Below are 21,500 nucleotides of genomic sequence, written 5' to 3'. Positions count from 1 at the left end.
GTTTAAACAAATTAAATAAGATTGTTCGTCACATCTTGATTTATAAGTAAATATTATTTCGAATGGCTGGTATTTCAAGTAAAGAGAAAGAATGTAAGAGCTTCTACATTTAATCCACAAAACACAATACATGACCATACACAATGTAATTACATAATAGTACATGATGTGAGCATTGCTGTTTCTTAATTAAGAGGGAAAAAACACTTCTGTAGCATTGTTTCAGTAAATGCTGAAAATAACAAGTCTACATATGTCTCGTATTGATACCCATGCAGATACAACATAAGTACTATGACGCTAGTAATTAGCTGTACACATCAAACAACGAGGAGAATTACTTTGTACGGTACATAGATGTCTGAAAACGCATAGTATAGAAAGCATTACATGAAATATCACATTAATACAGAAGGACTTGTCTGTAGCAAAACTGTTAAAAGTGAACCAAAGCGAAATTCAAACGTGCATCATATCAAATTTGTTTCAATTTTACTACGTGTAGTTAATTAGTATCTTCAAGATATTCACTAAATAAATGGCCATTCCAATTTCGTAGTGAGAAGACGCTGAAAAGAAGATAGCTGAAAAAAAGTCCTTTCCCGAAACGTCTTACATTTTGTAAATGAGTAAATGTAAATGTGTATACAATACATCCGGTAAAGCAATCTTTTCGCTGAAAATGAAAAATATGACAATAGTATTGACTGTTATTATAGCCTGTTTCTGCAACCATCATGCATGCATTTGGTAATAATATATAACAATGATTTTAAATTCTATATATAAGATATTTCAAGTTGTTTTGCTAATACAAATATCAAAATGTTGGTACCATTTATCCTTAATTTATCACTCTTAGCCTCAATTAGAAATTCTATGCTTGGATAGAAGACATTTTGAATGAAGGAAACAAGACATTTCACGGGTCGGAATGAAGAGAATCATGTTGAATAAAAAATTTAAAAAAAAAATATACATAACGTCGGCATTTGAAAAGAAACGAATTTAGTCTAACAAGGGATATGTTATAATGAGATTTTATCAGGAGCCAAGAAAGTCCTCTTCGAATGAAGAAACAAATCTTTCAAAGAATCGGCGAATCTCAATATCAAATTTGTCCATTATTTATTTACCATGAGGTTATATCAAAACACATTAAAACACTTTAAAACATCTTGAATAATGCGCTTATTTACAAACAGATCATGTCAAAGTCTAACTGCATTCGTAAGATTTACAATGTATTATCAAACATTGGCATACAGATTTAAACAATACTATAATAATAATTTATAAATGTCTTTTAAAAATGTGGCCTGGGTCCCCCTGGCCTAGGGCCACGCATCATTCCACCCCGATTAAATCCTCCCCTCTGTCCAAAAGGCGGTCGTCCTCCACCTCTCATTCCACCATCGAATCTAGGTCTGAATGGTCGCGGTCCACCCGGGCCGCCTGGACCTCCAGGACCTCCAGGACCACCAGGTCCACCTGGGCCACCCATACCGCCTGGTCCTTTGCCTCGTCCGGGACCTTGAAATCTTTGTCCCGGACCTGGTTGTCCCCTGAAGGGAGGCCTCTGGCCTGGATGGCCTCTAGGCCCAGGACCTCCCATTAAAGGCTGCGGACGACCTCCATGACCTCCTCTTCCGTCAAATCCACCCCTACCTCCGTCAAAACCTCGTCTACCACCATCAAACCCGCCACGGCCTCCGTCAAACCCTCCTCTTCCACCATCAAAACCTCCTCTTCCACCATCAAAACCACCTCTTCCTCCAAATCCACCCCTTCCTCCACCGGGAGGACCGTCTTGCATTCCAAACCTACCACTAGGTCTATCCTGGTTCGGTGGGCCCCGTTGATTTCCCATATTTGGTCTATGTTCATTAAAATTTTGCCTATTGGATTCCTGCTGTCCATCAATATCATTTGAAGAAAACGTGTCTCGTTTATTGTCATTATTTTGCCACCTTGGACTATTCATGCCAGGGCGACTACTTTCCTCTTGTTGCGTTGTATCAACGTTGCCAGCAGAAGACTCGCCTTCTTGTGAAGGTGATGGGGGTGCGTCATCCGATGGTGTATCCCATTTACTTGGTCTCCTTCGTTCACGTTTAGGTTTATCAGAATCCTCTGCTGTGTAGCTTGGCTTAGAAGACTCTTGACTGCCTCCCCCCTCACTTCCAGATTCACGTCTTGTATCTGAAGATTCACCACCAAAATTTCCGAACTGGCCTCTATCCGTATCAAAATTTTCTTGTTGTGGTCTGCCTCTGGAGTTATCAACATTCTGATTTTGTCTTTGTCCTGAATACTGTTTCTGTCCTCCATACTGATTTTCAGATCTGTACGTGTTCTGGTCGTCTTGTCGTCCATAAGAATCTCTTTGATGCTTTTCCTGTGGAAACTTTTTCTGTGAATCAAACGATTGTCTTGAACCAGAAGAGAACTGGGAATCATACGATTCGTTATGTCTTTGTTGAGGTTGTTTTTGAGAGAACTGAAAGTCCGAAGACTGATTGCGCGATCCAGGTCTGTTATAAGACATCTGATTTCCAAAGCCTTCTTGATGTCGAGTTTGCTGTTGTTGTTGCTGTTGTTTTTGTTGCTGTTGTGGTTGTTGCTGCTGTTGCTGCTGCCAGGAATTTTTCCATCCATCTGTCGAGTTATTTGACTGACGATCCCCTCTGTTTACAGCCGATTCTGGTGTCGTTTCCTGGCTTTGCGGCTTCGCATCTTTTTCTTGCCATGCCTGACCTCTTAAAGCATCTACTGCTCCAGTTTGCTCAGGAGGAGGTGGCGGCGGTTGCACGGCAGCCTTCCTCACTAAACCTTGATCCCCAGCGGCAATTAACCCAGCACCAGTCATTTGACTTAAACCTCCACGATCCATGAATGCGAATTGCTGCATATTAGCATAGGCTGCAGCAGGATGTCCTAATAAAGATTGTTCGCCAGGTACTTGTGGTAGTAACCCGAGACCTTGTGGAAGACCTTGAGGTAAACCCTGATGTATGCCCTGGGGTATGCCCTGAGCTAACCCTTGTGGTAACCCTTGATGTAAACCTTGAGGCAAACCTTGAGGCAAACCTTGTGGCAATCCCTGTTGAAGACTTTGTTGCTCCATAAGGGCTTTAGCTTGAGCAGCCAAACCGGCATAGAGTCCAACACCTCCATACTCTGCTCTCGCCCACTGATGTTCCTGCTTTGGAACAGCTTGTTGGGTTCTCTGTTGAGCTGCAAGCAGAGCTGCATATTGACTAATAGCTGCTGCCTGAGGCTGTTCTTCCTCAGCATACTCTTGCTTTAATAAGTCCAAACCACTAGCACTGGTAGATGTATCATACCGAGCACGCTTCTCGGAAGGCTCAGTGCTTTTAGACCCATGATCACCCCTACCTCTAAAGTTTGTTCCATCTGCCGGATAGGTTCCCCTGAACTGAGCAGCGTCCTGTGAACGACTTTGACCCGGCATTGGTGGTCGATCCTGACCTCTGTATCGATCAGGAAACTGACCACCTTGACTAGAAGCCTGGTAACCTTGGCCCTGTAAGGAATAGCGAAAATTTGTTACCCTTAATGTAACCTTCCATAACAAAAATGTTTTAAGATAAATGTTTTCAGGCCATATGGCCTTTATTAAAACTTAAAATATATATATAATTTCATCAAAATCATAAATGAAGCTAAGGCTTGAACTTGAAATATATACTGATCTTATCAAAATCTTATTTCAAAAATTAAATTTGAAATTTGGAAATATCAACATTTTATCTTAAAACATCTTTCTTAAGTGTTTAAAGTTATAAGTATCACGCTACAAACATTGATGTTTTGTTTAAAATTTCTAATATTTCCGTGAAATTATCTAATTCCAATAAATTATGTTCACTGTGTTACGTTTATGTAATTGTTAGCGCTGACGAGATTTTGTTTAAGGTCTTTTTTTATATGTCAACGAGATGTTTCCATTTTTGTATGTACATGTATGAGTAACGACACATTGTGTACATTACAAACATGTGAAAAATTCATTAAGCAATAAATCATATTCATACTTAATTTATGTTTTTGATGATTAATGTGGTAAGATATTTTGTTATATTAAAATCAAGTTGAAAAATTAAGAGCATCATAGATGTGGACTATGAAATGAAATGTTTTAAAGAAAACATTATGCTAAATATTATTAACCGGGGCATAATACATACTGAGAAAAACAATCGGATGTCGTGCAAAAATATAATGCAGTTGGGAATCTGAGGCAATGGCTTTATTCTCTCACCAAACAATAATAAGGTAACCTCTTAAAATATCATCAAATGCCCATAGCGTTTGCAAAGCGTCATGCAATGGAAGAATTCTATAACTACTTTTGCAGTAAAAATAACTCCCCATGACACTTGCTGGATTTTTTTAGCTGAAACTCAATACAATTCAAAGTCACATAAATCCACTATTAACCCTTTTAACGAACTTTTATGGTGCTACCAAAGTATCCGTCACCAAGATGAATATGTGAATCAAAATATGCAATATATCTGTTCTACCATGCTAGCTTCCAATGTTCGGAACAACAAAACAAACATCCATAATCGTAAAATTGTGTAACAAACCATATCTACATCTACTAAAATGATAAAGGTTTTCAACATTGACGGCACTAAAGAATATGCTTGGGAAAAATCGAAGAAAGCCTTATCGTGCCGATAAACACACTGATATATAAGTAAATAGCATTCTACCCTCATTTGAAATGGAATTCAGCTGAAAATTCAACCTTGTGACTGAAATTAATCCCACTTTTTTGACATGTGTTAGTTACTTTACTGCACAAAATGCACGGAGGTAATACCCCGCATTAGTGTGGTTCAAACGTTTTCACTTCAAAAGGTTATATCAAAGTATAAGATATAACTAACAGATGTGACCTTTCACATACACAAAAAGTGCTGCCTTTCGTTCAGTGTTACTTACAATTTTCTGAATGATGATCTAAACCATGATCTAAATATTTATATTTCACTTATCAATCTCTTCCAATAGCGTTCAAGGAAAATCTATTACTCATTTTTTTTTGCAATTTTAAAACCAAATCAAACATTCAATTCCAGATGCAACGAGGACCCTTTTTCTTTACTGATGCATGCCATATCAATAAAATGTCTATATCAAGCTGACTAGTTTATACAAAATAATTTGGAATTTGATATTATAAACAGAAAATGTATGGTGCAAGACTCTCAACATAAATAACTGCGGAATGGAGCATTTTATGCTCTGAATTAATTGGCATTTGGTTTAAAGTAGAAATGTTACATTTATAATTGCTGTTTTACATAATTGTATTTTACACGCTACAACGTTAAAGACTTTTAAAGTCTAAAGGGGTCAGAAACGACAAAGTGAGAACAACACTAAACATATATAAATGTATTTAAGAAAATAAACACAATATAATTTGTGTACTTTAACGTTACAGTCATTATAGAAATTATTGAGGTGACCAACTTCTTTTGCTATCTCTAACTAGAAAATGATCAACATGCTTTATAATCAAGTACAATGACGTTTTGAAGGAGAAAGGAAAATTGAGGCAAGCTGATCAGTAGATTGTAGTGCTAACATTTCAGAAAGCCAATGCTTGGCATAAAATCAGTCACGTGCACAACTGAACTGATGAAGAAATAAAGTTTGTACTAGCCTAGAACAATCTTTTCTGAGAAATGAGTTATGTTTTGATGTCAATGGAATGTGTTCAAGCCATCATACAAATGAAAATAAAATGTATTTCAATTATAAATCAAGGATATTGTATGGAGGAGAAACAGCATATATATTAGTACGATTATATGTGTATGTCACCCGATATGGACTGAGAAGTTGAACAAATACAGTTTCTACAATATTTAGTTACAAATGAATTACTGAAAGTGGTTTTTAGTAATTTTTCTGAAAGCAATATATTTATAAATTACACAACTACAACTACCCACCAACAAATAAGACATTCAAAAAGGAAATTGTGATTTGAGAATGAAAATTGCAGTAAGTGAAAACACATTTCAGGTTTAGTTGTAAATATAAATTGCTTATTTTATGAAAACAAGGATTGACTAAGAAAAAAGATGCTGTTTTTTTCTGCAAATGTAAATTGAAACACCTATGACTTAAGTATACGGCTATTATGTGTAAGTTGCAACACAAATAAATAAAGACTGAACTGGAGTAAGGAACACTTATAAATACAAACACAAAATGGATATAAAACATAATAGTACAATATACCTAATACTACTGATAAACTCATCAAAGTAAAGTACTAAATATACATGTGCGCACAACTTATTAATGAGTAAGTTTATAGGGAGTAGTATTTTTGAAATAATGTTTACATGCATGACGTCGACCTAAGTTTAAGCCTATATTATGTACATATATTTTCAGGACAAAAAAAAGACTCTGTAAAAGCAACTTTCATACATGCATTTCACTTTAATGAAGAATTAATTAATAAGAATTTTGTTGATTATTTATTAATGCTACAAATGTATAGTATTTGGTAAATATAAATATAAAAGACCTTGTGACAGAACATATATGTTTCCAACCAATTAATTTTAATACATGTGGTTATCACTAGCAACAGTTTATAATATATAGACCATTTAGTTTTAAATAATAACTAGCTTTGTTCTACTTTTAATTAATGGATATCTGAATTCAATGATCATAAAACATGTATGGCGTAACATTAAAATGCAATCATATACTCTGCTATGGTCTGAAAAGGAATCAGATATTGCATTGCGGAACGTTATAGATGAGCTGAGTGATCAGAAAATGTTACATATGTGATAAGATGTTCAGAAAAACAAAGTACAAAAATAGCAAATCAGTGATATCTCCTTAGAGTTGAATTTAGGTTATTCTTCTTTAGGGATTAAGCATCTTAGTGACAGTTTCATTTCAGTTTTAACCTGAAATAAAAAGATATCTGAACCAACACTGATTTCTTACAAGCCCCATTTTCATTTCCCACCATGTATATTAAGTTTAGTCTTAAAGACATTCACATATTAATTTATCACCTTTTACATTGATTTTAATGCTTCGCTACAGATAAACTACTAATTTATTGTATTATATTCATCATATTTATATGATATACAGTTGACAGTTGCTTGCTGAGATCACTTCCATAGCTAAACATAAATGACCCATGGAATATTAGACTATAATAGTTTGAAAAAAAATATGTAAGTTATATAGATATAAATTCATATTCTACAATAAATTTTCAAAATTCAGTTTAAATCAGAGAGTTGAATAGGAGCTATAGTCAGTTGCAGCATATTAGGGAAAGTTTATTTTCGCCCGATATAAACATCAGCGGTGGCACATATATGGGACATTCAACATGGAATTCTTATAATTACAGCTGGAGAATAGTAAGGTATACTATTTGATACTATTTATGTGTGCATATAATAACTTGGTGTAGAACATTTGTGTTCATTCAACCAAATTGTTAATTCAATTTGTCATTTTGGAGTTACAAGACTCATTTAAAAAGTTTGCTTTAATAAAAGCATTAGTGACTATGAGTACATGTTTATGTACATGTGTATATGAAAATGTGTGCTGATGATTAAAATTATTTAAAATATATACTCTGTAGTTTTAAGAAAATATACAATTAAGTAAATACAATGATAAAATAAGACCCTAGGCAATGTTCATGGCGAGAAAGCAACTAATGGAAATGAAGAGAATACATGTATGTAGTTCAAAGTAAAAACTAAACTGCACACAAAATGCATGCAACATTCACTCAGTCTTTTGTACTATTTGTTTATAAAGAAACTACAACAAACTGAAATAAAAAAAATAGGTGCTGTTCAGGAAGCGTTTTTGCATATCAGACCAAGAATGAATATATTTATAACCATCTGTATTTATTTATTGGTTTATTGGTTATACTTCAATTTAGTGTAGGTTAAATCAAAGATATCTTTTAATGTACAATTTATGCACCGGTAATGGGTTATAAAAGTCTAACTGCTCATTTGCCGACATGAAAACAAGCAAATACTGAAATACTGAATTATTTTTGGTGTACAAAAAAGCTGTCAGTATAACCTAAAAGATTTAAAACATTTGTTTAGAAAATTTCAGTATTAGTGCTGGTTTACACAGTTTATGTTTAATGATGTTTTTCACATAAGTGTTAGTAGCTGAGTTCAGCTAAATGACCAATCATTTTTTAATCAACATATCCATACTTCACATAAATGAAGTAACATCATGTATACGGTTAGCAAACTGGACAAACAGTTACCCCATCAACCCATGTCTACAGAGGCAAGATGTGCAGCAAGTAGGAAACAATATGTAAGAAAAGGCCATGTACAAATGTTTGTACACTATTTAAAAACTACGCATGTGACACATAAATGTAGATTTTTTTTCAAAAGAAAATTAAAGTCAAACATGCAACTGTGAGTAATACAAAGCCCATTAGAATACCCATAAATGTGAAAGTTAAGAAAGAGACCACCAGTCTAGTACCAAGAATTTATCAATCTCTCTACAATTTAATTGTATGGAGTATATGTGTAGTGTAAAAATAACATAATTAGTATGCAAAACACCATGTATACCCATGGAAAGAAGCGGATAACAAAATAAGTGCATATCAACATATACAGCCAAACTCCAAATCAATGTAAAAAAGAGGTAAATGATATAACATATCTATCTGTGAGTAACTCCAAGAAATGCAATAAAAAAAACTTTGCAGGTTTGGATTGAGCCCAGGAGTAGAACTGAAACCAAGGCGTGGTTGCTCCCCTTAGTGCTGATCCTAAACTTACCTGTCTCAGATCTGCTGGCGGCTGAAATGGTCGATTGTCTCTACCAAACCCTCCTGCACCTCCTTTCCTTGGTGGCCTGTTAGCAATGCCTTCCTGGTTGTAGCTGTAAGAAAATACTAATGATTTTCCCGCAACACTTTGTTCTAATACTTAACAGATAAAACTGGTTGTACTTTTAGTAACACCACAACCAATGTCAGTGACATGCATCAGTATACTACATAGAAACACCCACAGCTGTAAAGAAAATGGCTGAAATACAAGTGTCTTCTCCGGGAATGCTTCTGCTGTGTCTAAATAATAATAGATAAGTGTTTAAAGAATTGAAGGGTAAAATACAAATGTGCAAATAAAGGATTGATGTATTGATTGTCTGGACTCGAAAGATAGATTATAATTAGAACACTATTGAGGATGTCACTAGGTCTTGCGAAAGGAACACTGGTAATAACACATACTATGCAAATATATTTCTGTTATACATAAATAAGAAAGAAAGATTTTGATGAAAAGTTTAATTATCTGAAAATAATTGGTTCCTAGCCTTGATGACAGTTCTAAGAATAAGGTATCTATTAGGGTGGGATTTCAATATCTATCTTTTTGTATAAATTTTATAAGTCAGTCGATATATCAGTAGATATTTATAAAAGAAGAAAATCATAATTCTATTCCAAAGGGAATGCAGAATACAAGTTGAATATTAATCAAAATGTTTGTTGCTCAATCATGCAATTACCAATATTCACTGGTAATTATACACTTCAACTTTAATTGAAAATAACTTTCCGTGTCAGTTTAAGAACAGTCGTACTAATAGAATTGAATTATAACTTTATAAGTATATAGTAAATTGTTTTAATGATTTGAATTAATAACTTACAGATTTTAAAGCCAAACTCCATAACTTAAAATGTGTAGATATGTTGAGATATAAATTTTGTACCCATATTATGGATTATTTCTCTTGCACTTACAAGTATTACTTGTACTGTGAACATGTGCCTATTGATTCTTTTACATTTAATAAAGTTTTGAATTTTGTTGATATTACTTATAATTATCAAATAATGATACTTTATTTGCATTCATGAATTTGCATTCTGAAATACAGAATGTAATTTACTCTCATGGTATTTCTGAATAAGACCTCAGCATTTGACTCCCCAAAAGGAATATGTTGCACACATATTTGTCTAAACCTAAATTTGATCTATCTAGCTGAAAAATAAAACTTGTGATCACTAGACCTTTATACTAGATATAAATCTCAAAATCAAATTTGATACTCATATTAAAAGAATTGTTTCAAAAACATTAAAATCAATAGTAAGATTGTCAAAAACCCTTTAGCTACATCTACAAAAAGAAAACTTTGCATTGTTGCATAGCAAACATTACTAACACAAATGTATACCATATTCAGAATCAAGTTCACCAGAGTATGCAAAGGTCATAGATATAGTTGGTAGATATATAGCATTACTACTAATAGATTAGTTAGCTTCCAAAAATTAGAAACTCAAATGCAACTAAAAATGTCTGTAAATGAAAAATTCAATCATTCAAAAGAATTCAATAGCCAAACGGTGGACAATACTAAACTCCAGCAAGATTACTTGGATATGTGCAAATTCACAGAAGGGTTATTTCATAATAAGGACAGATTTAGAAGTGAAAAATTAAAACATTTAAGCAAAACGATTTTAATTAATATATTAACAGAAGCATTTGCTCTGGTGCTGTTTCTCATTTGCTCATTACGTACATTCAGTTTATAATATACAATATTGACATACTTTTTAAATCTAAATTAAATCAAATTTGAATTGTTAATTTTCATTCACTGTTAACTTCAATTATATCATAAATTCAACCATATTATTTACTTAATATCAACTTTCAAATCTGAATCTGACAGAATTATCACAATAATTAATTTAAGTTGAAAAGTGGGTTTTCTATATATAGATGTCTCCACTTTCAAGATTTGAAATAAACTGAATAGCATTGAAATTATTATCTTAATGTGTCTGAAATTGTCCATTTTGTCTGAACCATATAATATGATATAAATAATCTATAATAAGTTATTTCAGTCTGTCACTACATTCAGACAAGCATGCATAACACATATTGAATGAAGTATGTATTGGTAGGAAAAATAACTGCATGTAACATGGAAAGAATATAACCTCATAATGATATATATATATATAGCTTAGTGATACACCAATAGTGACAAAAAAACTTCCAATAAAAAATATGTGAAGTGTTAATAGAACAAAAAAGAATTTTAAGTAATCTCTCACTGAAGATTATCATTCACTTCTCATATTAACCGTTTCGATTTACATGAGTGTGTGATTCAACAAAAATATGTATTGATGCTATTTCATATGAAGACATTCATTTGATATTTAATGACATTCAAAGAAATACTTTTGATACAAACTTATCAACCAATAAAAATATCTTTATTTATCTCTATTCAAAACTATGGTTTCAATTAATGTTTACATAGATTATCATTCAAATGCATTATTCAATATTGCCAGTGTTATGATCCCTTGCTCAATTAATTCTATATCGTGACGTTTTAATGATCATTGTCAATTTCAGGATTTAACATTGATAAACATGCTATCTATTGGACTGAAACAAACAAATACACTAAAACATAAACTTAATGGGGTAGTGATTATGACTAGTTGTAAATTGGTCTCTATGTAATATCACACAAGTCCATCACAATGAAATAGGACATTTGTATTCATTACCAATAGGGACTATCAATAATTGAAAATAAAATTTAATCAAGGAATTCGTAGACTCAAGACCATACAATATAAAGCTGTGGTTTATGCACAACAAATACACATCACACATTCAGGTGTTCAAGAACATGATTCATATATCATTTGATATGCAAGGGCTGTAATTATAACAATTTTAACTATATCGAAGAAATTTCTAAGATATCATTAAAAGTATAAAGGTAATATGTTATACTTGTTATGATGAAGCTGCTGTAATATAAGCAAGCAGCACCTGTTGTACTAATATCACAAATAAGCTGGCAGGGTATTAAATTCACATAAAAGTGGTTATAACCACAACGACAAGGGCAATATACCACCAACAGGAAGTTTGAATCAGAGAAGGGGCCATATATTCATCGATAAGTTTTTTTAAAGATAATAAAATTCAATAGTAATAACTGATGACAGTTCATTACAAAGAAACAGAATGAAAGCTTTGCATGTGCGTATTTTTTTTTTCTAAAATCTCTTCCTGACTTGATAGAGGCTGACTAAAACTATAAGATTTAAACACACTATTCTATGTTATGAACTATCAAATGCTTGATGGCGGACTTAAAATTTGACTATCGGATCAAATCGAATAAAGTATTAGTTTTCCCCTGGTCACTTTACTGTTTATATGAAGCACTGAGAATGAAACTGGTACTTTTTTTCTCATCTTATCGGAATCTAATGTATAGAATATTTTTTCAAATTTTTTATAAATATTACCACTACTATTAGAGGATCATTTTCTTTATATCTTCAAATAGATGTTTGGTAAAACCAAGTATATGTCAAATAATCTATTTTCAACAAACCATTCAAATTGGGATTTACCCAGCAAGCATGGCTGACTCTCATCGTGGTAAGTGCCATATATACCAAAGCACTGCCGTGAATATAAACAATACTTACCCTTCCACTAGCACTTGGCACTTCTCTCGTGGTAATTCTATAAAATCTATTCTATCAAACAAGTCATCATTCTCAGCGGGAAGCTTGAAGTTCCCCTTCATCTCCAGAACAGCCGACTCTGGTACAAATTTACCTGTGAATGGAAACGAGCAGACAAATATTTAGCAATAATGAACTGGTAGAAATACATGTAGTGGAAAAAGACATAATCACAATTAAAAGCATTTGGACAATCTCCAGCTATAAACTTAATATATAATTAAACTTCAGTAAAATAAATTATATCTCCCATCCATGTAATAAGAAAGGTTCACAAACATTTCATGCAATGAGAGCTTGAAGTTATTTCACGCCAAATAACAATAACCATTCACCCTGTACTTAATTTTTCAGTTGCTTATAACAATTAAATATCAACTTCTACAATTTCTATTATTTCTATTATACCATCTTCAACAGTCCTCTTTTCAGATCTTCGCTGTAACTCCTGATCATCAGGTTGTATAACTGCTGCTATCCTATAGAATCCATTAAAGTTCTTCATCTTCCTTCGCCTTGCTGAAGGGTACACATTGGTCTGGTCAAGAATGTAGTTTCTGTTCTTTTTGCACCCTGTGTTCAATAAACCAGAAAATATATCAAATGTCAAATATGCATAAATCCCCTTATGATTCAATGATCAACATTTTATGCTGAAAATGCAAAAAAACATTATCACAAAGTTTCTAGCGTGAAATGCACCAAATTATATTTTACTGCAAATGAGCTGGGAAGTATGATTTATGAAAAGATATTGTTACACAGTGAAAAACTGTCACTTGGTGTGTAACATCACAGTAATGCATGTTTACAGTATTTGGTAAAATATTAACAAATTATTGAGATCACGGTCATTTATACCTGTTTCAAATAGTTTGTTAAGAGCTTTTGTTGCTTTATCGATGAGAACGTCCCATCGACCATGGTAGTTGTTCTTCCTTGGAAGACCCATCACTTTCATCTTGTCAATCAGTGTGTCTGTACCGATAATGTTGTAGCGCTTTTCAATGTGGGTCTTTGCCATTTGAACTCCCCAGGTTGTTTTACCAGCACCGGGAAGACCAATAATCATTATCATCTGTAAGAAAATATTAAATCATTGGATTTTTTTTTTACTCTGTTGATTATATTAATTCCATTATATTTTCAAAGCAAATAGACAGAAACTATTTGTAGGAGATCATACACATGGCTGTAATACTTCAGTAATTGGAGATGGAAATAACTGCAATATTACCATCACCATGACAATGCTTTTAAAAACTATAAAGAACAGTTTTGAAAACAATGAAAATCACAATTTGACTATAAGAATATATATAATTCATCCATTTCTCAATTTTTTTTTTGCGGATCACATTTGTCATGGAAAACCATTAAAATATCTACACTGAAAAATTTAAAATTTACCATCTATATATATATATTGTATTCTATCGCTAAATGATCTAATGTTTCATATTGGGTTGCACGCTAAAGATTTACATTGGGCAGTTGTAATGTATTAAGTGTATCTCAAATATTCTATCATGGAACTATAGATTACCTTTGCCTTAAAACCTGGCTTGTCGCTTTGTGTCCTTGGTATGAAAAGAAGCAACGTCAACAAGTGATATTCTTACAAGAATTTCAACTTACCTCACAATCTGATTTCTTTGCTGGTGCTTCAAGGCCTTTCACTCTATCTATGGCCAGGAAGTGACTGATGTAGTTATACCCTGGAGGAGGGGGGTACCAGGGTCCTTCCTGACCAAAATTTAGTCGGAACCTAAAACAAAATTTTCAACGTTGTACTAAAAAAATATCATCCCCGACGTTGTTTAATTGATAACAGAGAGAATTCCCAAGGCATGTAATAATGAAATAACAAAATTTTAATTAATAAATTTCTTTGCAACAACATCCCAAACAATGAAGATAAATTTTATCTCGACTAGACCTTTACATTAAAGGGACAATTCACTCAGGCTAATTCTTTTAAATAACCAAGAAGCAAAATATGGCATTAATGGACTGATCTACATTTCTTATGAAACATATAACATAAAATAATGACAAATTCCACGTTATTATTAAGTATTTTAATTGAAACCGCTGTAATTACAAATCGTTGATCAACACGATTAAGCAGGTACAATATGTACGCTGTACCTATACTCGAGCCAAAGTCACGCACGTTACACAAATGAACTACATAACCACTGAGGAGGTGATAAAATGATTTTTTAGTCGAGACAATTCACCATATAAGGTAAACACACTACTGTCAGAGAGATTTGAGCAGTTCTAGACAAAAGTTGCATTACTCTACGAGCAAGAGACAGGGTTCGGCATACATTTTGTTCGACCACAATGTGTGATGGCAGACAGCGAGCGAGTTTGAACATTTCACACGCATTTCACCACCATGGGCTTTTCTGGCATATCACAGTAAAACCGACTGATCTAATTTCCATTAGAACTGGGGGTTTTCCCGATATATGTACAAACTTTAATGTTCTCTTAGACTGAATTGTCCCTTTAAGTTTGTACAAAGTGCAAAGTACAAATCAGTTAATTTGTACAAAGTGCAAAGTTGCAAAGTACAAATCAGTTAATTTGAGAAAAATTCTGTCTGATGGGACAAAATCAATGCCTTCACTAAAAGAACTTTTCTATTCTCTATGCTATTTGTTTGAATCCTGAATCCTTAAGAAGGTAAGTATGATATACAATTTGTATGTCTAACAACTTTAAATCTAGTTTTAAGAAACTACATGTATATAGTTATATCTTACCTCAAATTTTTAGAAAGAAGATGTGGGAATAAGGCGAATTCTTTTTCTCCAGCTTTGAAATTGTGAAGAGTTGCTGCAATACCAAGCCACTGTCCATTTTTGGTGTAGGATATCGTGGGAGGTCGTGAGTCCAAATCTAACAGTGTTCCTATGATATCTCCTTGGCCAAACTGCTCCCCATAATTTTGGAATTTACAATTTACAGAGAATTTTCCAGTACCTCCATAACCATAGGAAAATGGCTCCTCTCCTGAAAAGTAAAACATTTCTTTTTCCAACACTTGATCATCAATCATTTATCAAATTGCATTTTTTTTAATATATCACAGGAACTTATGAAATTCTTTCCACCGACTTTTCTCTCACTTTTTCATGTATCCATACTTTTACATTTTTTTTTAAATATATGAAACTGTATACATTGAATTTGCAAAACAGGCATATCTGATCATATCTTTGAATTTTAGCATTTGAGAAATGCATTTCAAACTTGACCTGGTTAAGTTTTCTCTATATCTATCATTATGGGGCTTATTCTGTATTGAATGGCTTTTGAAATGACTTTAGTACCTAATTGAAATGAGGATTTGTCAATAGACCATCCTATACGTAGAACATGAGGATTTGTTTCTTGATGATCATCACCAAAGTCTGTTGCCAGGTTTTCTGTCAGCTGTACTTCGTAGTATACCTTCAAAATCAAATTTTTCAAAAAAGATTTTTTAATTAGCAAAAAATAACCCAAAAAATTAAAATTTGTACACTGCAAACAAATTTGCACTTTTCTTTATTACTTTACTTTTCCCCAAAATATAATAAAATACACTGATAACAATTATAATATATTATTACATCAGATTGAATTAAATGTCATGAAAGTTTTCAATGCCTACCTTCCCTCTTGTAACACCATAGGTAGCCCTAGCTCCAGCCCAGCAGAAATTAAAACCAGAGGGATTCACCATAGGCTGACCACCAAACCTGTGAAAAAGTTTCCTCTCAACATCAAAACATTCATTAGGATCATGACAATAGTATATATTTGTACATATGCTATAAATTTTCTTATGACACCAAATGATTATAACCTTGTCTGTGTGCCCCCATGGTGACCACCTGTTGGGCAAGCCCTCTGAAAATATTGCATCTTCGGCTAAATTAACCTTCATATCTCACTGCCACCAGAGCCATAAAAAGTGATTGAGATAGCCTATAAAAATTGAAAATATGTTTGCAGAAAACATAAATCTGACCCAGTTATGCAGGAGCCTACTTTGAAATATTTAAGATCTATTTAATTTTGACTCATTTTTTCGTTTGTGTGTTGTAAGATCTAAGTACTCTTTCTTATACATAAATCGCTATACAATATATGCCAGATCTATGTACATGTATGATGTACGCATGTTATATAACTTACCCATCTTCATCTATAACAAGATTAAGGTCAGAGTTGTAATCGTCCAGTTCCATTTTAACATTAACATCATAAGAGCCAGCCTCCTTTACATCTTGTTGACCCATTAATTGCTGCTGCTGCTGTTGTTGTTGAGCTAAGAGAAGTTGTTCACTACAATACAAACAGTCCAATCCATTTTAGATTTACAAACATACTGCTTGTTGATTTTTCTTTATGTTCATTGATATCCTTTTGAAAGAATCACTATGTAGTTGCCAATCATGAATTGTTAATTTTTTCTTTATGTTCATTGATATCCTTTTGAAAAAAAAACTAAATGAGCAAACAATGGTTTAAAAAGTTCAAAATTCTTACAAATCATTTATGTATGCAAAATTCCATTTTTGATCTAATTCCCCAACAAGATAAAGACATTACTTTTCCGTACCTTAGTCCAATAGGTGCACCATACATTGCCTTCTGCCCAAGTGTTTGCATGTCTAATGCCGTCGAGCTGACTGGCAGCATCGGAGGTGTAGGTGCCCCCTGTACACCAGCTACACCCTGTACCCCTGATAACGCCTGTATACCTGGTACACCCTGCAGGCCAGCGGCCACACCCTGCATTCCTGGAATAGCACCTTGTAATGAGGTAACAGCTGGGGAAGCCAAGATACCACCTTGTGTGCCAAACCTGGCAGCAGTTGTGGCACCTGTAGCAGTCAGTGGCATCTGAACTCCGGGAAGGAAGGCTGCACTATGCTGGGCAGTTCCTCCTCGAGCCACTGCCGGATGTGGCATCCCATGAGGCAGACGTACCACCATGTAGGGCTGTTGCACAGATTGTACTGATGGCATCATCATGGGCACAAAGCCACTTGCTGGATATTGATTCATTGTTATTGCTATGTCTGAAATTATAAATAAACAAATAAAACTAGAAATATGTCTGTTAGACATTATGTGCTCGCTAAATACTTCCTAAACTTAATTTCCGCTATGAAATCATCCTCTGCAACAGGTGTACCAAGCACTTTCGCTCATTATCCCTGAGACTAGGTCTATTGCAAGGAGATGATTTACGCCCTTGGTGCGTTGTAATAAATACTTTCCTTTACTTCATCAGAACTTTAAATGTGAAATTACTTTGAAGTTCTTTGTTACATAATTATATAAAAGTGTGTTTATTATCATCTTGATATAAAAAAGTCGTCCGCTGGAACACCACCCAGTCTATGTGCACGTGGTGACTTTAAATTACTGTGTCATGCTTGAACGCCTTTCTGGGTACATTAGATCTAGAGCTCAGACACTCAGACAGATATTTTATAATGTGTTTTTTTCCCTTCTGTTTCTCTCAGGCAAAGCTGTGTAATTTTATAATTTTTAATTAGAACTGCAGCAAATGCGGTCTATATATATCTATGGTCACAGGGTTTAGTAAGCAATAGTGCAACGTACACCTAGGACCTAGGATGATGTGAAATACATTAAATATGTGGCTGGTACTAAAAGTTGTCCGTTTCGTCACTTTCTTTTATAGACTATATAAATCTGCATTGCATTGTTCCGGAAGTTTCCAAAGTCGATCAGATGCTTGTGTAATATGGTGACAGATGCAAGAGTTTGTATGATACGCCGCTTGAAGTTTACACAAAACAAATGCGTTTAGCACTGTGAAATGTCACTGTTGCTAATATATAGTAGATTATTGCTGACAAGTATATCTTAATATATGTTTTTGAAAATTTGGTGTCACTAAATCATGGCGAAATCTATTAAACACTATAAGACAGTGACTTTCGGTATAGCATGCGCAGTTGTAATCTGTGCATAGCAGATTTACACAGACTCTACACCCGTCATGGAAAATAATGGTATTAGTACACCCGCACTAAAAAATATATATCTATTTTTTATAAAACCAAGTATGTATCATCAATTATATGCATTGCCAAATATCATTATCAATGGAAAAATGAGGGAGTGTAAGAGACTTTCTGTATTGGAATTTCTTCCTCTTTATATTTAAACAATTGATAGACTCTCTTTGTTAATCTTCTGCTTGAAAGTCATAAGAAAGGAATTTCAATAGACGGGTCACCCGTATAGATCTATTGTTATTGACCAGACAGCAATAACTAAATCAGTAGATCCCCTGGCTAGTGTTTGTAGGCCCCAGTCTGACCACTAAGCCTACCTTAATTTTCCCATATCCTGATACGGCTGATGCCAATTATTGCTACGACGTCATAAAGAAAGTTACAAACAACAAAATCCAATGCAGAAATTAGAACAAAAAGGGACAGAGGGTGTCATATTAAATGGAACATAATTTGAAATAAATAAATCATCCAAAACGCGTTACTCATCGCGACACCGATTAACAATGATAATCAATCCTCTTAGTTCAATTTATGATCATTACAATGGAAAGGACTTGCCTATTATGTGCGAATAGAATGGGGAGGTGTTAACGAAATTGAGAATAATCATAATTTAGTAAGAATAAAACAACAAATCATGGAATACAAAACACAATTATTCCCTTAAGAAAAGAAGAAGTAGCTATCATGTAAGTGAAGTCGCATGTGCTGTGTGCATATTTTCGCTCATGAATAATAAGATTGACGAGCTCAAATTACATCACTTTTGGCATCATATTTACCTTGGATGCTGAGTGAAATTGAAAATATGAATGTGAATAAATATTCTTGATAATCATAAAAACAATCTTGCACTATAAATATGCATATTTACGCATGCATTAATACCTAAATTAACCAAAAACTTTGCTTTAGCCCATCCTCAGCTTTTCTTGGTCAAGATGGCGTCTGTGGAGATTTACTTATCTCCAAGCCAGAAGAGTTCTTTACTCGAGCGCGTCGGGGCGTCGTGCACTTGCGTGATTATCTCCCATATGCATTAGGCCTAATAGATTTATAGACCAAGATACTCAGACAGAAAACAAACTGATTTTTAGATAGACAATCATTTATAAATTGTTACACGAAACGTTACTTAATAGATCTACATGTAGAAATCTATATCATAAAGGCTGGCCTCTCATGATCACAAGCATTTGCTCAGTTTAATCTAGGCCTAACAGTTAACGTTAAATCAAAATATCAGAAAATGAACGAAATCATTGAGAGGAAACCAGAAGGGACGGTCTACCTTAATTGATGTAACGCTACTCACAAATTGATACTGCAATTTTTGAAGATAATTTTTAAAATTTTCTAACGTGTGCTTGGATCCCTATTTTTCTCTTGTCTTTCAACAAATAGATTCTATAGTTTTAATTTCATGATGTTTTCTTGTCAGCAGTACACAGATTTTCGAATAGGCCCAAAGAGCTTTGAGTCAGCAGTTTCGAGCACAGGGGCCTGGCACAAAAAAATTTTAACCAACACTAACATATATATATTATAGTATAATATATACATATGTATGTATACTGTTAGTTGAAAAAAAATCGTGCCAGGTCCCTGTGGTTTCGAGAACCCAAAAAGGTACTAAACAGCCTCTTCTAAATTTAATTTGATTAATAAATGTCAAGATATGATAAAAAATGTTTGAATTAGTTAAAGGAAAGTTCAAACATTTCTTTAGCTTATTTAAAGGGCCACTACCTTTCCGAAACGGCTTTAAATTTTTAAAATAAGAATGTAAAACGAGATCAATAATTTTGTAGAGTCGCAGAAGTTATTAACTATACGTTTACTAGCACACTTATCATCACCTTCAGAACTGTTTAATTAGAATAAATAAAATGTTAATTTTCATAACGCGGGTCGTTTTATGTTTCCCGCCGTCGTTCTAAATGCCGTGCGGTAGTTGACTACCACTGCGCCAGACGGCAAAACAGCGAAATGAATCTCCACTTTTATCGTACATTAGACAGGAAATCTTGCATATGTTTGGTGTTGTAACCTCATCTTAAGCCATCTATATATATTTTCTTTTGTTATTAATGTTTTTAAGAAACCTTTAAATTTTGCTCCGGAAAGGTAGTGGGCCTTTAAGTCACATATCTGTCAAAAATACCCCTTTCAGCAATTGATACTGTATGGTACCCGGTGTTTAGGCTTGTCGCACGACGTCGTTTCCCAGATTTTTTTTAATTTCATTATTTTCATGTTTCAATAGACATGACAGAATATGACATATGAAAAATGTCGCAGTTACTATTACTCACCCTATTTTTTGTTCTGGACACTATTGCAGCTTATAGATTGTAAACTGAAAATTCTGCTTCATAGATATGGGGTAGCGTACCGTTATGATTAGACCACAGTCACCATGATAGCAGATGGTCAAATTGTCTTTGTGATTCATTAGGATTGATTTAAAAAAAATGAAGTTTTTTTCTGGAGTCACATATATTCACAGATTAAAACTACAGGGACCTGGCACGATTTTTTTAACCAACAGTATAACATTATACATATATATTATAGGATCTATGATATATATATATGTACATGTATACTATTGGTTAAAAAAAACGTGCCATGTCCCTGTGATTAAAACCAATATATTTTTTTCTCACAAATCTACATTTTTTATAATAAAAAATATCCCCATCAGATGCTTGGTAATTAATTAAAATACGTATATTAATCTATGTCGCCGATGTATTTGCCCTTACTGATAGTTATTGTTGATTCGCATAACTTTTCTT

General features: G+C 33.6%; 1 protein-coding gene across 2 annotated transcripts; it reads right to left on the bottom strand.

Annotated features, from left to right (window-relative positions):
• Window positions 1-96: 96 nt before the first annotated feature.
• On the bottom strand, window positions 97-19,667 carry LOC138323772 (uncharacterized). Of its 2 annotated transcripts, none has more exons than XM_069268603.1 (12): window positions 19,588-19,667; window positions 17,262-17,724; window positions 16,835-16,984; window positions 16,308-16,395; window positions 15,985-16,105; window positions 15,415-15,664; window positions 14,276-14,405; window positions 13,499-13,715; window positions 13,046-13,210; window positions 12,599-12,731; window positions 8,877-8,979; window positions 97-3,547 (listed from the first exon to the last, which is right to left on the bottom strand). In XM_069268603.1, the coding sequence occupies exons 2-12, from the start codon at window positions 17,708-17,710 to the stop codon at window positions 1,307-1,309; spliced, it is 4,047 nt and encodes a 1,348-aa protein (XP_069124704.1). In that variant the 5' UTR covers window positions 17,711-17,724; window positions 19,588-19,667; the 3' UTR covers window positions 97-1,306. The 2 variants fall into 2 exon arrangements, with proteins under 2 accessions (XP_069124704.1, XP_069124705.1); XM_069268604.1 differs by having other exon boundaries at window positions 19,482-19,633.
• Between the last annotated feature and the right edge of the window lie 1,833 nt (window positions 19,668-21,500).

The sequence above is a fragment of the Argopecten irradians genome, chromosome 5 (genome assembly GCF_041381155.1).
Source record: "Argopecten irradians isolate NY chromosome 5, Ai_NY, whole genome shotgun sequence".
Lineage (NCBI taxonomy): Eukaryota > Metazoa > Mollusca > Bivalvia > Pectinida > Pectinidae > Argopecten > Argopecten irradians.
This window is presented reverse-complemented; position numbering and strand designations above follow the sequence as displayed.

What these genes read in the sequence shown, in the direction of transcription:
- LOC138323772 (XM_069268603.1), bottom strand. Translation starts at nt 17,710, where the DNA reads ATGAATCAATATCCAGCAAGTGGCTTTGTGCCCATGATGATGCCATCA. An exon ending in CAAATCCTCATTTCAATTAG is followed by an intron (nt 15,665 to 15,984) that starts GTACTAAAGTCA and finishes TTTACTTTTCAG; the next exon opens with GAGAGGAGCCATTTTCCTAT. An exon ending in TAACAAACTATTTGAAACAG is followed by an intron (nt 13,211 to 13,498) that starts GTATAAATGACC and finishes TATTGAACACAG; the next exon opens with GGTGCAAAAAGAACAGAAAC.